At 36.2% G+C, this 16,823-nt stretch overlaps 1 protein-coding gene across 3 annotated transcripts in view; it reads left to right on the top strand.

Moving 5' to 3' along the window:
• The first annotated feature begins 1,660 nt into the window (after positions 1–1,660).
• DPH6 (diphthamine biosynthesis 6) overlaps positions 1,661–16,823 on the top strand; it is a 181,932-nt gene continuing 166,769 nt past the window's right edge. The window contains exons 1-2 of one of the 3 annotated variants that reach the window (XM_059181108.1): positions 1,661–1,859; positions 5,463–5,557. In XM_059181108.1, the coding sequence (XP_059037091.1) occupies positions 1,837–1,859; positions 5,463–5,557 (118 nt within the window). In that variant the 5' untranslated portion in view covers positions 1,661–1,836. Of the gene's footprint in view, positions 1,860–2,144; positions 2,401–5,462; positions 5,558–16,823 lie in introns of those variants that run through there. The other 2 variants (XM_059181106.1, XM_059181107.1) reach the window with 2 other exon arrangements.

Here is a 16,823-nt window from a genome sequence, read left to right as displayed (position 1 = left end):
CCATCTTTTAAATCCTGTCCTCATTCTAGTATTTACCCTGTTGGGTTCAACTCATGGGGTTCTTGCCTTATGCATTACCTAACTTGTTACTTCCAAAACACACCCTCTTGTATTGTGAATATCTGTTTAATGTGTTTGTCTTATCTCCCCAAATAGACTACAAACTCTATAAATACTTGCCTCCTTTGGTAAATATTCACAAATGCCTAATTTTAAAAATGCATCATTTTAGATGCTGAAACTGGTATGCAGATTGTCACAGCTGTAGTCACTCATACTAAGAGTACAGGAGTTAATGAGAACATTATAGTATAATTAACTGAATGATTGTTATATTCTGGGCATCATTCTAAATTTTTTTACATATATTATTTAATTCATGACTTTGATATCATCCTTCATGGTTTTCTTTCTTTCACATCCCATATGTAATCCACCCAACTCAATTAACTCTATCTTGAAAATGGACCTGGACTCCTCCTATTTCTCACCAAATTCACTTCCAGGCTCCATCATTTCTCTTCTCATTACTGCATTAGCCTCCTAAGAGGTATATATCCTTAGAACAGCATAGCATAATCGTTTTAAAGTTTTAAGTTATACTTCTGTTCAAGACCCTGTGGTGGTCACTGACTTCACACAGAATAAAAGACAAAGTTCTTTGTGGCTTATATGACCCTATGTCATCTTCCTCCTCCCTTGATAACAAGAACCTCAGCTCCCATTATTATCTGCCTTGTTTGTTCCCACAATGGCCAGCCTTGTTCTTCCACAAACACATAAAAGATCCAGGCCCTTGGCTCTAGCTTTTCCTCCTGCCTGGAGCACACCCCTAGTTATACACAGCTAACTGTCCTCTTTTAAGTTGGCTCAACTCTCACCTTCACAGTAAGTCCTATCTTGCCCTTTATCAACAACTAGCTCTTCTGCCTACTCTTGAATCCTCCCTACTTCCTGAATCCTCTTTTTTTTTTTTTCATAGTACGTATTACTTTTTAATGTACTGTATAACATTTTTTAACCTGTATGTTGTCTGCTCTATTTACCCTCTATAAACTCCAGGATAATGAGCCTTGCTTTATTTATGGATGTATCCTAAAGAGCCTCAGTCAGTGCCTGGTACATGAGAGACATTCAATAAATACTTAGCGAATGAATTTGGAAGCTAGATTTTCTTTCTCCAGGGCCAAAAAGGCTGTTCCGGAAGGAGCCTTCTCTGGCTTCTCAGCTTTTGTACTACGCAAAGGTCCAAACCCCACGGAACTTCAAGGTCAGGGGGCTAGTTCCATAGAAGGCTAGTTCCATAGAGGACATAGAAGGTCAAAACAAAAACAAAAAACCACTAAAGGGTGCAGTTAGTTTTTTGCAGGTGGCTGAGGAAGTAAAGGCAAACTTCCTCTCCCTCTGCACGTTCAAAGTGTTTCAATTTGCAACACAAGTGACTTTGAATATTCTCCTACCAAAACAAATCCACTCCACTGGCCACCGCACTAGGGCCCAGCGACGCGGACCCTGCCCTTCCCCGAGCAGCTTCAATGCCCTCACTTAGGTGGTCAGGCCATGCCTAAATAGCAATTTTTTCTGGGCCAGGAGGTTCCTGTCACAGGGACAAGGCGCCGATATGGCGCGTCTTCTCCGGCCAGGCGTCCTGCAGGTAGCCCCAAGGGTCGCCGCGCTGGGCCGCTGACAGGCGGCGAGGCGAACACCCGCGCGAGGCCCCGGCGGGCGTCTCGGCGGGCCGCGGCGGCGGCTACGGCTACCGCTACGGCTACGGCTACGACGGCGACTCCCCGGCTCCCGCCCCCGCCCGCCGCACGCACGCGCACTGAGCCCAGCATGAGGGTCGCGGCTCTGATCAGGTAACGCGGCGCCGGAGTGGCCTTCCTCCTCCCCTGCCAGTCTGTCATCTTTTCCTGCTGATTGGTGGGAGCTGCAGCCGGCGCTTTCGGTTGCGCGGAAAAGAGTGTTTTTGTGGGAACCGCGTGTCGGGGCATCCAGCGGCTCCTCCCGGTCACAGGAAGAGGCGGAGTTTTCAGGCCATTGCTTGGTCCGGCGTGTCCCGCCGTCTGGGACTGGCGCTCGTCCTGTGTGCCTGTCCCCGCCTCTCTTTTTTTTCCTGGCCCTCAAACTTGGATGCACAGGGGGAACTTTAAAACCCACCCATGTCTGCAGTCTCCCGCCAGAACGCTGGTTTCACTACTGTGACACGGCCCAGGATTTCATTCTTAAAAAAGTGTGATGGGCCGTGACCTTTGAGAGCCACGGCTTCACTCAGTTCTCTACAAGAGTTCCTTCAGTCTTTCTGCTCGGTCCTTCGGGTCCGCCTTTCTCTCCCGAGGCTGTAAATAGCTCCAGGCCCCTCCCACTTAAGGCCACCCCTTCTCACCTGATTTGGAGAAGGTGTGTTTTACCTTGGGCTCAAGTACAGGAAAAGGGTCTCTTTTCTCGGGGTTAAGGTGGAATTGTGTTAGTTTTATCCTAGATCTAATTGCTTTTGCTACAGACACCTTAAGTGCTTTTAGATTGACCTATGGTAACATAGTCTATTCCAAAAGGAGTTTTAAATCTATAGTAACGCATTATATTTAGGTGTCTCAAGTAAGTCCTAAAATAACTAAAGACAGGTCAGTTTAAATGTTTCCAAATGCAATCTGTAAGCTGAAGCAAAAGCAAACTTAGTAACATTAAAAAGGGACTGTAAACTGCAGTACTTGAATATTTGATGAGGTTTGGACCTGTACAGAGTATCTGAAATACACAACAAACCATGTTTTCTTTTGTAAGCCCATTGAATATTTCATACACGTTTTTGTTCAATGTGCTAGTTAATTGATACTGGCTAAGAATAGTGACCTATTAAGAACTCTTGATGTAACATTTGAATCCCTTCTGTAGTGATTGGAATATTCCAATTTATTTTACTTAAGTGCCATTTTGGGGACTCTATAACGTCAAACTAATTACTGTTATTCAGTAAATATCTTCCGTAAAGTAAGTGATTAATCTCTGACCACTGTGGTCTTCATTTGATCAAATAGACAAGAATAAAAAGTAGTTCAGGAAATGAGTAATTCACATCATATGTGATTTGCCTAAAGTTTATCTATTGAAGTAAGACACAGCAACTGAAGATTGAGATCTTGGAAGGAAGGATAGAAGATTGCTGTAATCCATTACAGTAAATATTCAGTAATGTGCATATATTACTCTATTATAAAAAAGGAAATTACTTAAAAATGGCAATGTTGGAAAATTCTTGCTAGATTGTAAGAAATATATATAAATGTATAAATGTTAGGAGAATGAATGCTGTAAGTATGAATATATAACAATTTTATATATGAATATGAATGCATACATAATACATACATTTATATGAATATACATTTGAATATATATGAATTTAAACTTAAATACAGTGGATCTATTTGTAATATATCTTGTGTGTGTGTGTATGTGTACTAAAATGAGAGATGGAATATGTTTGTTTGCTCTAAGGAGTAAGTGAAACCAAGATTCTCACAATATCTTTAGAACATAAAGAACATTGTTCTCCTTATACACAAAAGATTGAATTAGTCAGTTTTACAGTTTAATGACAGCTTGAGGACTAGCTAAACCATTCTCTAGTTTTATAATGAAGCATGTACCCAGGCACATTGAGTAACTGCTTAGTATACCAGAGTTGGGAACTAAAATTTCAATCTTTTATAGGACTTCTCACCTAACATATGCTTATGTACTTTGTAATATTCTGAATGTGAGTAAGTTACTCAGCATTCCTTAAACCTTTTGTTCTTAAAATCTTTGTTGGACACTAGTGTTCCATAGAACACAGTTTGAGAAATAACTGTTTTTTTGTTGTTTTTTGTTTGTTTGGTTTTTTGGATTTTGTTTTGTTTTTTAGATTTTATTCATTTATTTGAGAGAGAGAGAGAGCAGGAGCAGGGGCAGAGGCAGAAACAGACTCTCAGCTGAGCAGGGAGCCTGATGCTCGGCTTGATCCCAATACCGTGGGATCATGACCTGAGTCAGAGGCAGGCAGATGCTTAACTGACTGAGCTACCCAAGTGCACCTGGGAAATACTGTTTTAAAACCATGTTTGAGATTTTAGCACATTTTCAAGTGAATTATAAAGCTGAGTTCTGATTGTAGATGATGCCCTTTAATCTTTAGTATTCTAAAGAATTATAATTGTGGTTGTATACCTGTTCATCTTTGATGTTCTAGATATTCTAAAGAATTAGCCAAATCTTTTTGTCTTGAGAAAATAGAGCAGTGAAGTTCAATAGGGAAAGTTGTGGAAGATATAATAATGGAATATCAGAGTCTGAGAAAAGGGAGAATAATGTATAATTTTACTGTGCCTCTCAAGGTCTCCCCATGAGAAGTTCTGGAACAGTAGTTAATGATTTGATATAGTAGAAGCAAATAAATGTTGGGAACTAAAATATAAGGCAAAAGGACTAGCTTCTAGGACGAACAGTCTCTTTTTAAAAGTTTCTTGGACTGTGAATATATCTATTTCCTGTAGATACACTTGCAGATTTTAGGCAAAAATTAGAAAGAAAGGGAAGGGGGAGTGGGAAGAGAGGCAATGATAAGAAAGGAAGAAATATGTATAGTGAGAGGCAATAGAGTTTAAACCAAAATAGAGGTTGCCATTCAACCTTGTTATAGATGAACTTGTCATAGAGGTTGCCATTGACATAAAGGTTGTCATTCAGCCTTGTTATAGATGAAACTACTTGTCTTGACTAAGTTATATGCCCCTGCTTTCAGTAGATAAGGTCCTAGAATTTATAAGTTCTTTCAATCTGTTTATTAGCTCTAAGGCTCAAGCATACCCTGCCAGCATCTGGATAGTGTTGGCTAAAGTACTAATGGTACTGATGTTTAACTTCATCAGTGTATTTTAGCATTTTGTTTTCTATCTCTACAGAATGTGAACCCACCCAGTACATCAAACGTTGTCATTAGATTGGATCTCAAATCTTTAATTAGACCCTTTAGTTGGTGATGGTCGCAAATTGTTAGATTTCTGACAGGAGAACAGAATAGATCTTTTTTCTGTTTTTCCATAGAGAATTTCATCTGAGGAATATATATAATAGCTCTTTAGCTAGATTGTAAAATGAAATCATTTTTAAAAAATTTTTGAAGCCCTTTGTATATAAAGGAAAGCCACTATTATAAACCAAGTTTACTGTATTTTGTTGAGAGTGATCTTTGATAATGGCACATAATTTCATAAGCCCTTATGAATAGTAGCCTTATACATTCAGATTCATTTGCTCAGTTTTCTTATGTGATGGAAATTACATGTGTTTTTTTTGTGTCTTAATTGTATAGCAGCCTCTCAAGTATTCAGAAAAGTTCAGTAAATATATTTTGATATCTAATGATTCTATGCTTAATAATGGTCAGTAACCTGATATTTATCTTTTTATTTCTTTTTTAGTGGTGGGAAGGATAGCTGTTATAATATGATGCAGTGCATTGCTGCTGGGCATCAGATTGTTGCTTTAGCAAATTTGAGACCAGCTGAAAACCAAGGTAAGTGCATACCTTTAATAGGAAGTTTTCTAAAGGACTGGAACTCCAACTTCATAATTGCATTCTATTGTGTACAGCATGCAAAGACAAAAATAGAATTAATATATATTTAGCACCTAATTAGATGCTAGGTTCTATGCTAAATGTTTTTAATTACATGTCCTTGATCTTCATAAGAACTCCTAGAGAGCATTATTAGACAAGGATACTGAGACTCACAGTTTTATAAATTTGTCCAAGGTAGATAGCTAGAACAAACTTGCAGAGCTGAGACTTGAACCCCTGAATCTTCAGCATGTACTGTTGTTCCTCCATAAAACTCCCAAGTGTTTTAACCAACACACAGATAAATAAGATACAACCTCTAGGAGCTTGAGAAGTAAGACATATATTGATAAATGATCCATCTTAGATGTAAGCTAAACAGGTAAGACTTGAGAGAGGCATAAAGCAACACATTTCTGCTTTTTATTTGCCCGTGATAACAAGGACATCCACAGATAATTCACAGACCTCATTTTAGCTGTGTTTCTCAGTTTTCTTCCCCATGAAATTTCCTTTATCAGAAAGTTGGTTTTCCCTGTGTCCTTGTCGGTGTCCAAGTTTCCTCTATGGGCAAGGACATGAGTCTAATGGATTAAAAGGCCACCCTAATGATCTCATTTTAACTAATTACATCTGCAGTGAGCCCAGTTCCCAATAAGAACACAATTTGAACAAAGGATGTTAGGATTCAACCTTCAGTAATTTCTTTTATTTTTTGAGATCTGACTGACACAGCATTATATTAATTTTAGCTGTACAAGTTAATGATTTGGTGTTTGTATATATTGCAAAATGATTACCACAAGATTAGTTAACATCTATTGCCACATCTGGGTGGTTTTTTTTTTTCCCCCAATTAGAATTTAAATAAAAGAAAAATATACACCAATTTGTGTTTTATACTGTTCTATTATACCCATATAACTATAGATATTATCTGTTAAGTATAATAGGGAGAGATTAACATTTGTCTGACTTTATTTAAACTGCTTCTCCACATGGCTCTTCTAGTAAGATCTTTTTATCATCCCCTTTACTCAGCTTTTTTCAAGACCATGCTTTTGCTCTATTGTTATTTTAGGATGAATTAAATGAGTAGTATATGTGAAAACACTAATTAGAGTTCCTGGCATGAAGTAAGCATCCAGTAAATTTAGTTGAATCTGAATCTAGCGCTAAATATGTCCCTTTTTTCTTCCTTCCTTCCTTCCTCAAGGCTGCCAGTCTGTTGAATTTTTGTTTTTATATCATTTTACAGTTGTTGTCTATCTATTTTGTCTTTGGCTTTTATCCCCAAATAGATTGCTTTTAAGATTCTTGAGAGGAAGGTCATATCTTCTATGTTTCTTTTCTGTATCTTCTATGTTTTAATTGCACCTCAGCACTTGGGACAGCTCTGTGCCTCTGGTAGGCATTTACTCTGTTACTGGTGGACAGATGAATAATGACCTAACTAGAATTAGGCCTGGAAGAGCAAGCAGGCATTTCAGTCAGATACTTGAAATTTCTTTCCTTCACATTTTAAGACCCAAGTAATGCTGAAAGTGATGTGGGAAGACAGAGGTTAGAAATATTTTATAGGAAGAGAAGATGGGTCTTATAGAGGGTCATGGGGAAACACATACTCTAGGATTTTGCACTAGGATTGCAATGATGAATAATAGCATTTTAGAAATGTGTGGAAAATGACCTTTTTTTCTGACTTTAAATGATAAAGAGAAAACTTTTTGACTAAGGGTGAGTGGAAACATCCTGGAACTTCTGTATTGTAAAAGAAGAAGCAGAATTTTGTTGTAGACTTATGTTCTATTATCAAAGGGAAGAAATTCCCTTACTCCTTGTAGCTAATCGGGCAAGTGGGTTTTTTAAGCTTTCTGTTTGGGAGGTCTTGATATTTAAAAGGCAGAAGTTTGTATCATATATAATACATACAATGATATAATTTCCCTTCCTGGAGTTTCGATTTTGTCTTAAGCTTTTCTACTTGAATTATTATAGTAACTTTGTACTGAATCATTAATGTATAATCTTCCATGTCTCATGGTTCACTGGCAGGATGGGTAAAATGATAAACAAAGTATATCTCTAAATTATACCTCAGAATGGTGTGGAGACATTTACTTAGAATACTGTTAGTGAGAAAAAATTCAATAGTAAATGGAATTAAAATCTTATGAAGTAAAGGCTGGAAAATCAGCTGAAACTAAAGTAATTGTAGTGGAAGAGAATAGATGGTTGTGGGTTAGTAGATGGAAAGGGTTTAGCTAATCTTGATTTAAAGTCAGCAGGAAGTTGGTGGATTGTTGAATGTTTCATTGATTGACTTTTTCCCCTGTCCCCCAAACATGTTGCAAAAGAAATCTTAATGAGGAATAACTGGTAGAGAGGACTCCAGTATAAAACTTGTTAGAGTGAATTCATGGCACGGGGTTTTCAATGGGTAGTCTGAAAAGGAATTTATTCCCATCAATGGGGATAATGTGAACTTGTCTTAAAATTCACAAAACCATCTCTTTATGTAGTAGGAACTTTTGTGGCATGTTAATTGAGGTGCTTCAGGCAACAGGGGAGCCTTTTGGTTTTATCTGATCTCATAGCATTGTTGCAATGTAGGTTCCATTAATACAAGTTACATTGTGGTTAGGACTAAATGGAGCCTTAAAGGAAAATTGTTTTCTAGGTTTTTGAAGTCAGTAAAATGTTGTTGTTGTTCTTTTAAGATTTATTATTTATCAGAGAGAGAGTGAGACAGAGGTAAAGAGTGAGAGCACAAGCACATGAGCAGGGGCAGGGGTGGGGGGTTGGGAATTGGAAGAGGGAGAGAGAGAATCCCAAGTAGACTCCCCATTGAGCACTGAGCACTGAGTCAGACAGGGGGCTCAAGACTGAGACTGACAGGAGCTGAAATCAAGACTCAGATGCTTAACCCACTGAACCACCCAAGCACCCAAGTCAGTAAAATGTTGTAATTACTAGCTGACATCAGGTTTCTTGCTCAGAAACTCAGAATTCTTTAAATATATAAATTCAGTTGTATCAATATACTTTAAAACTAATACATTTATAGATACAGTCTAAGTCTGAGATGGGATTAAGCTGAAAGGTTTTTAGGTGACTTTGGCTATATCTGTACTTCCTACTGTGGCCAGGAATAGACAGTTACATAATAATAATGCAAGTACATGGAAGCCAGTATGATGTGTGAGTTGGGTTCAGACCTGGTGGGCCAAAATGTGATGTCATGTGATGATGGTTTTGAACACAGAAGGGGCCCTTAAAATACAGTTTTTCATCCCTTTTTGTAGATTATCCTTCATACTCACATTCACTAGATATTCTTGTCATATATACATACATACACCCATCTATACATATAGGTCAAACAAATTGTTTGTGACTTTTTTTTTATTTACTAACATAGTGTGAACATCTCCCATGTCATTAAGTATTATCCCATCACAGCATTCCCTAGGTATCGTCCTTGAAACACAGATACCTGATGCAATGTAGTCTTCTAAGACCATTTCAGAGACCATTCATACTCTCCCCTTATTGGAGTAGTTTAAAGCACATTAGCCTAGGAAGAATTCAGCAAAGATACCTACTTAACATGGTTCTCTCCATTTTTAATAAAGCTATTTGATTGTGGAATCCTTTTTGCATCCAGTATCTATTAATATCTCATGCGATTCCTACTCTATAGAACACGCTTTAGAAAATGCTCCTTCTTCATTTGCAGCAACATGGGTGGGTCTAGAGGGCATTGTGTTAAGTGAAATAAGTCAGACTAAGATAGACAAATATTATATGATTTCATTTATATGTGGAATTTAAACTGGACAAATGACCAAGCACAAGAAAACAGACTCTTAAATGTGGAAAACAGCTAGTGGTGGTTGGGGAAGTGGGTGGAGGGAATGGGTGAAATAGATGAATTAGGTTAAGAGATACAGATATATTTATCAGATCGGGTTGTAAAGCACAACATAGTGAATATAGTTAATAATATTGTAATAATGTTACATGGTGGCAGATGGTGACTGTGTTTATTGTGGTAAGCATTGAGCAATGTATAGAATTGTCGAATCCATATGTTGCACACCTGAAACTAATACAACATTGTATGTGAATTATACTTCAATAATAAATTAAAAAAAAAGAAAATGCTTTTCTTCAAAATTATATTAATGGTTACATAGTATTTCATTATGTGAATACACAATAATTTTAGTGTATTGTGAATAATGCTATGATGAATATTTGCAAATAATATTTTGTACATTCATGATTCTTTTTTCTAAAAAGTAAATGTATAAGATCAAAAAGTCTGATCCAATATATTTGTCAGTTTATTTGTATCATCAAAAAGTCTGATGTAAGTCATTTATTTTACCTGTATCAGTATTTGTGGACTCTTGTGACAACCATGATTGTGTTATTACTTAGCTTAAGTTATGTTTCTGTACTCATATTTAACTAACAATATTGAATTTCAATTTCTTTTCTAAGATAGACAATTTTATTTAAAATATATTTAAAAACTTATGGCTCCACCTGAGATATGGTAACTTTTTATTATTTTTATTGGGATATATAGCATATAATTGGTATATATAACATACTAGTTTCAGGTACACAATGTAATAATTCAGCATTTGTTTAAACTACAAAGTGATTACCACAACACATCTGCTTACCATCCATCACCACACAGTTGACCACCTTCACCCATTTTGCCCATCCTCCTTCAATTTCTTTTCCCTCTGATAACCACAAATCTGTTCTCTTTATCTGTATGATTTTGGTTTTGTTTTTTGCTTTTTTCTTTTAAATTCCACACATGAGTGAAGTCATTTGATATTTTTCTTTCTCTATCTGACTTTATTCCACTTAGCATAATGCCCTTGTGTGTAGCAGTATATATGCCACATCTTCTATAGCCGTTTGTCCACTGATAGAAACTTATATTATTTCTATATCCTGGCAATTGCAAATAATGCTGCAGTGAACATGGGGGTGCATGTATCTTTTTGAAACATTTTTGTTTTCTTTGGATAAATACCCAGAGGTAATTGCTGGATCATATGGTAGTGGTAGTTTTAATTTTTTGAGTGATCTCCATACTGTTTTTCCGTATTGGCTGTATCAGTTTACATTCCCACTGGTAGTGTAGAAGGATTCCCTTTTCTCCACATCCTCTCCAACGCTTGTCATTTTTTATCTTTTTGATAATTGCCATTCTAGCCAGTATTCAGTGGTCATTGTGGTTTTGATTTGCAATTCTCTCATAATTAGTGATGTTTAACATATTTTCATGTGCCATTTGGTCATCTCTATTCTTCCTTAGAAAAATGTCTGTTTAGATCCTCTGACCATTTTTATTTGGATTGTTTGGGTTGTTTTGTTTTGCTCTCAAGTTGTATACATTTTTTAATATATTTTGACTATTAACCTCTTATTGGGTATATGATTTGCAAATATTTTCTTCCATTCAGCAGGTTCCTTTTTCATTTTGTTGATAGTTTCTTTTGCTGGGTAGAATCTTTAGATTGGTTTGGTCCCTAAGTTTTGCTTTTGGAGTCAAATCCAAAAATTCAATGCCAAAACCAATGTCAGAGAACCTACCATCTGTGTTTTCTTGTAGAACTATTGTGGTTTCAGGTCTTTCATCTATTTTTAATTCTAATTTGTTCGAGTCTTTAATCTATTTTGAATTCTTTTTGTATATGATATATGTGGTTTCATTCTTTTGAAAGTGGCTGTGCAGCTTTCTCAGCACCATTTATTGAAGAGATTATCCCTTCCACAGTGTGTATTCTTGGCTCCTACTTTGTAGTAAAGTAATTTAACATATATTGTGGATTTATTTACGGGCTCACTATTCTTTTCCCCTTATCTATGTGTTTGTTTTTATGCCAATACCATATTGTTTTGGTTATTATAGCTTTGTAGAACAGTTTGAAGTCAAGGAGCTTGACACCTCCTTATTTGCTCTTCTTTCTCCAGATTGGCCATTCAGGGTCTTTTTGTGGTTCCATGTAAGTTTTAAAATTATTTGGTCTAGTTCTGTGAAAATGTCATGGGAATTTTGATAGATATTGCATTGAATCTATAGATTGTTTTGGGTAGTATGGACATCTTTTTTTTTTTTTTTTTTTTTAAAGATTTTATTTATTTATTTGACAGAGAGAAATCACAAGTAGATGGAGAGGCAGGCAGAGAGAGAGAGGGAAGCAGGCTCCCTGCTGAGCAGAGAGCCCGATGCGGGACTCGATCCCAGGACCCCGAGATCATGACCTGAGCCGAAGGCAGCAGCTTAACCCACTGAGCCACCCAGGTGCCCCGGGTAGTATGGACATCTTAACAATGTTAATTTTTCCAACCCACAAGTATGGAATATCTTTGCATTTATTTGTGTCCTCTTCAGTTTCTTTCACCAATACTTTATAGTTTTCAGTATGCAGGACTTTTACCTCCTTGGTGAGATTCATTTCTAGTAGGTATTTTATTCTTTCTGATGCAATTGTAAATGGAATTACTTTCTTAATTTCTCTTTGGTGGTTTGTCATTAGTGTATAAAAATGTGACAGACTTCTGTATACTGATTTTGTATCCTGCAACTTTTCTGAATTCATTCATTAGTTCTAATATTTTTGTGGAGTCCGTAGGGTTTTCTCTATAAAGTATCATGTCATCTGCAATTGTGACAGTTCTTCCTAATGTGGACTTTTTAAAGTCTTGCTTAATTGCTGTGTCCAGGGCTTCCAGGACTATATTGAATAAAAGCAATGAGAGTGATAGGGTGCCTGGGTGGCTCAGTCAGTTAAGCATCCAATTCTTGATTTTGGCTCAGGGCATGATCTCATGAGTTGTAGGATCAAAACTCGTGTTGAGCCCTGTGCTCATTGTGGAGTCTGCTTGAGATTCTGTCGCTTCTCCTCTCTCCACTCACGCTCTCTCTCTCAAATACACTTTTTAAAAAAAAAGTGATGAGAATGGTCTCATCCAATCCTAGAGGAAAAGCTTTCAACATCTCACCAAGTATGATGCTAGCTGTGGTCTTGTCATATATAGCCTTTATTATGTTGAGGTACATTCCCTCTATATCCATTTTGCTGAGAATTTTTATTATAAATGGATGCCAAATTTTGTCAAATGTGTTTTCTACACTGTTGAGGTGATCATATGATTTTTAGCCTTCATTTGCTAATGTGGTGCCTCATGTTAATTAATTTGCAGATGTTAAACCATCTTATTACTTTGGAGTAAATCTCACTTGATCATAGTGTATGTTCCTTTTAATATATTGTATTTAATATATTATTGAATTCAGGATGAGAATTTTTGTGTCTGTGTTCATTAGGGATATTTGGCTGTTATTTTCTTGTTTTGTGGTATTCTGCTCTGGTTTGTTATCAGTGTAAAGCTGGCCTTGTAAAATGAGTTTGGAAGTATTCTTGAGTTTTTTTTTTTTTTTTTTTTTTTTTTGGAGGAGTTTGATAAGGATAGGTATAAAACCTTTTTTTTTTGTTTGGTAGAATTCACCAGTGAAACCATTTGGTCTTATGTTATTTTTTGTTTTTGATTCCTGATTCAGTCTCCTTACTAGTTATCAGTCTCTTCAGATTTTCAATTTCTTCATGATTTAGTCTTGGAAGACCATATGTTTCTAAAAACATTCATTCTACATTGCCTAATTGGCGTATAATTGTTCTTAGTAACTCCTGTGGTCCTTTGTATTTCTGTGGTATCAGCTGTAACGTGTCCTCTTTCATTTCTGATTTTATTTATTCAAAGTCCTCTTATTTTCTTCCTGAATCTAGATGATTTGTCAATTTTGTTTATCTTTTCCAAGAACCAGCTCTTAATTTCATTGATCTTTTCTTTTGTCTTATTAGTCTCTACTTCATTTATTTCTGCTATACTCTGTGTTGTTCCCTTACTTCTAACTTTGGGCTATGTTTATTCTTTTTCTAGTTCCTTAGATGTTAAGTTAAATTGTGCATTTGAGATTTGTTTTGTTTCTTGAGGTAGGTCTGTATTGCTATGAACTATCCTCTAATAACTACCTTTGCTGCATCCCATAGTTGTTGGATTGTTTTAATTCCATTTTCATTTGTCTCAAGGTATTTTTTGACTTCCTCTTTGATTTCTTTATTGATGCATTATTTCAGTAGCATGTTGTTTAATCTCCACATACTGTGATCTTTCCAGTTTTCTTCTGGTAATTGATTTCTAGTTTTCATACCATTCAGAGAATGGTTTTCATACCATTTCTAGTTTTCATACCATTAGAGAAGATGCTTGATATTATTTCAGACTTCTTAAATTTATTGAGTTTTTTTCTGGTCTAACATGAGATCTATCCTGGAGAAAGTTCCATGTGCATTTGAGAAGAATCTGTGTATTCCGCTGCTTTTGGATAGGGTGTTCTTTATAAATCTATCAAGTTCATCTGGTTTTGTGACATTCATTTAAGGCTTATATTTTCTTGTTGATTTTTCTCTCTGGATGATCAATTTATTGCTGTAAGTAGGGGTATTAAAGTTCTCTACTATTATTGTATTACTGTTCATTTCTCCTTTTAGTCCAGTAATATTCAATCTGGTAATATTTATATAATTAGGTTCTTCATTTACAAATTTTACATCTTTTTGGATTGATCCTTTTATCATTATATGATGCTTTTTGTCTTTTGTTACTGTCTTTGTTTTAAAGTCTGTTTTGTCAGCTTTATTTCCATTTGTATGGAATATCTTTTTCATTCCCTTTATTTCCTTCTTTTGTATATCCTTAATCTAAAGTTAGTCTCTTTTAGGCCAAAGAGATGAGCCTTGTGATTTGCCTTTTTTTTTTTTTAAATAAATCCTTTCAGTTACATTGTGCCTTTTGATTGGAAAATGTAGTCTATTTACATTTAAAGTTATTATTGATAGGTATGTAACTTATTGCCATTTTGTTAAGTTTCCTGCTTTTTTGTGGTTTCTCTCTGTTAATTTCTTCTTTTCCTGCTGTCTTCCCTTGTGGTTTAATGCCTTTTTTTTTTTTTTTTTTTTAGCATTATGTTTAGGTTCCTTTCTTATTATCTTTTGTGTATTTACTATAGATTTTTGGTTTTTGGTTGCCATGAGTTTCATATATACCTAACAGTTTATATATAACAGTCTGTTTTGTGTTGATAGCAACTTTAATCTGAATGCATTTTAAAAGCTACATTCCCTCCCCTACACTCTGTGTTTTTAATATTATATTGGGTATCTTTTAATCTTGTATATCCCTAAACTGACTATTATAATTATAGTTAATGTTTCTACTTTTGCTCTTCAGCCTTTATGTTGATTTTATAAATGGGTAATTCACTCTCTTTACTATATATTTGCCTTAACCCATTAGATTTTTACTTGCATATGTGTTCGAGTTATTAGATAGTGCCTTTTCTTTATACCCTAAAGAAGTCCCTTTAAAATTTCTTATAAGGCCAGTTTAATGGTGGTAAACTCCTTTAGTTTTTCTTGTCTGGAAAAATCATTATCTCTCCTTCAATTCTGACTGATAATTTTGCTAGGTAGATTATTATTGGTTGGAGGTTTTGTTTTGTTTTGCTTTGTTTATTTTGTTTTGTTTTCTTTTACCTTTCAGTACTTTAAGTATATTTTGATACTATTTTCTGGCCTGCAAAGTTTCTGCTGAAAAATCAGCTGATAGTGTTATGTAGGGGAGGGGGTGTTCCCTTTGTATATAACTAGTTTATTTTCTTACTACCTTTTTTTTTTTTTAAGATTTATTTATTTATCTATTTATTTATTTGCCAGAGAGAGAGAAATAGTGAGAGAAGGAACACAAGCAAGGGGAGGGGGAGAGGGAGAAGCAGGCTTTCCTCTGAGTAGGGAACCCATAGAGCTCGATCCAAGGAACCTGGGATCATGACCTGTGCTGAAGTTAGACGCTTAAGGACTGAGCCACCCAAATGCCCCTTCTAACTGATTTTAATATTCTCTCTTTATCTTTACCTTTTGATATTTTAATTATAATGTGTCTTGGTATGCATTTTGGGGGATTCATCTTATTTGGAACTCTCTTTGCTTTCTGAACTTAGATGTCTGTTTCCTCAGGTTAGGGAAGTTTTTAGCCATTATTTCTTCAATAAGCTTTCTGCTTCTTTCTCTTTTCTCCTTCTGGGACCTCAGTGATATGAATGTTATTGCTCTTAATGTTGTCTTATAAGTCATTTTAACTATCTTCACTTATTTTTTTTCTTTTTACTGCTCTTTTTGGGTGAGTTCCATTGCTTTGTCTTGCAGCTCACTGATCACTTTTTCTACTTCTTCTAGTCTGCTATTCAACTCCTGTAGTGTATTTTTCGGTTCAGTTTTTGTATTCTTTAGCTCTGTGACTTCTGTTTGGTAGTTTCTTATATTTTCTGTCTCATTGTTGAAGTTTCACTGCGCTCATCCATTCTTCTTTTGAATTCAGTGAGCATCTTTATAAATACTGCTTTGAACTCTTTATCAGGTAAATTATTTAACTCCGCTTCATTAAGATGTTTTTCTGATGTTTTTTCTTGTTCTTTCAGTTGGAACATATTCCTCTGTTTCTTCGTTTTGCTTTACTCTCTTTGTTTGCTCTGTTATTAGATGCAACAGATACCTCTTCTAGTCTTAAAGGAGTGGACGTCTATAGGAGATGAACTTGTTGTTCAACTTTGCCCTAGCTCTTGGTTGTCTCTTAAATTTTTGTGATTGTCTAAATAGACTTATTTATTTTTGATAGATCCCCATTGTTGAAGGTGTGCCAAGATCTGTCAGTGTTCTTGCCGCTTCCAGTCGGCGACGAGAGAAGAATTAGGCACAAACAAGTCAGCTGCAAAAGACTGGGAGCAGGGGACAACAGTCGAAAAGGACTGCTGCCCCTCGGAACAATTTGTTACTTAAACTGTAACCCCTGGAGGATTTTCCTAGTTGCCAAGCACATTTAGATATGGCCTTAAGAAATACATATACTGATAACAGGTCTTTGGGGAGAAGGGTGATGTACGACCGTGAAGCTGGGCAGCTGGGGATGCCCAGCTCGCTCAGGGCGGAATGTCGCCCCTTCACAGAAGCTGGGCAGCTGGGGATGCCTGGTTCTCTCAGGGCAGAACGCCGCCCCTTCACAGAAGCCAGGCAGCCGGGAACGCCCGGCCTGCCCAGGGCAGAACGCAGCCTGCTTCAGGGAAGCCGAG

The sequence above is a fragment of the Mustela lutreola genome, chromosome 7 (assembly GCF_030435805.1).
Source record: "Mustela lutreola isolate mMusLut2 chromosome 7, mMusLut2.pri, whole genome shotgun sequence".
NCBI lineage: Eukaryota > Metazoa > Chordata > Mammalia > Carnivora > Mustelidae > Mustela > Mustela lutreola.
Note: the sequence above shows the minus strand (reverse complement) of the source record. Positions and strands in the feature narration are given on the sequence as shown.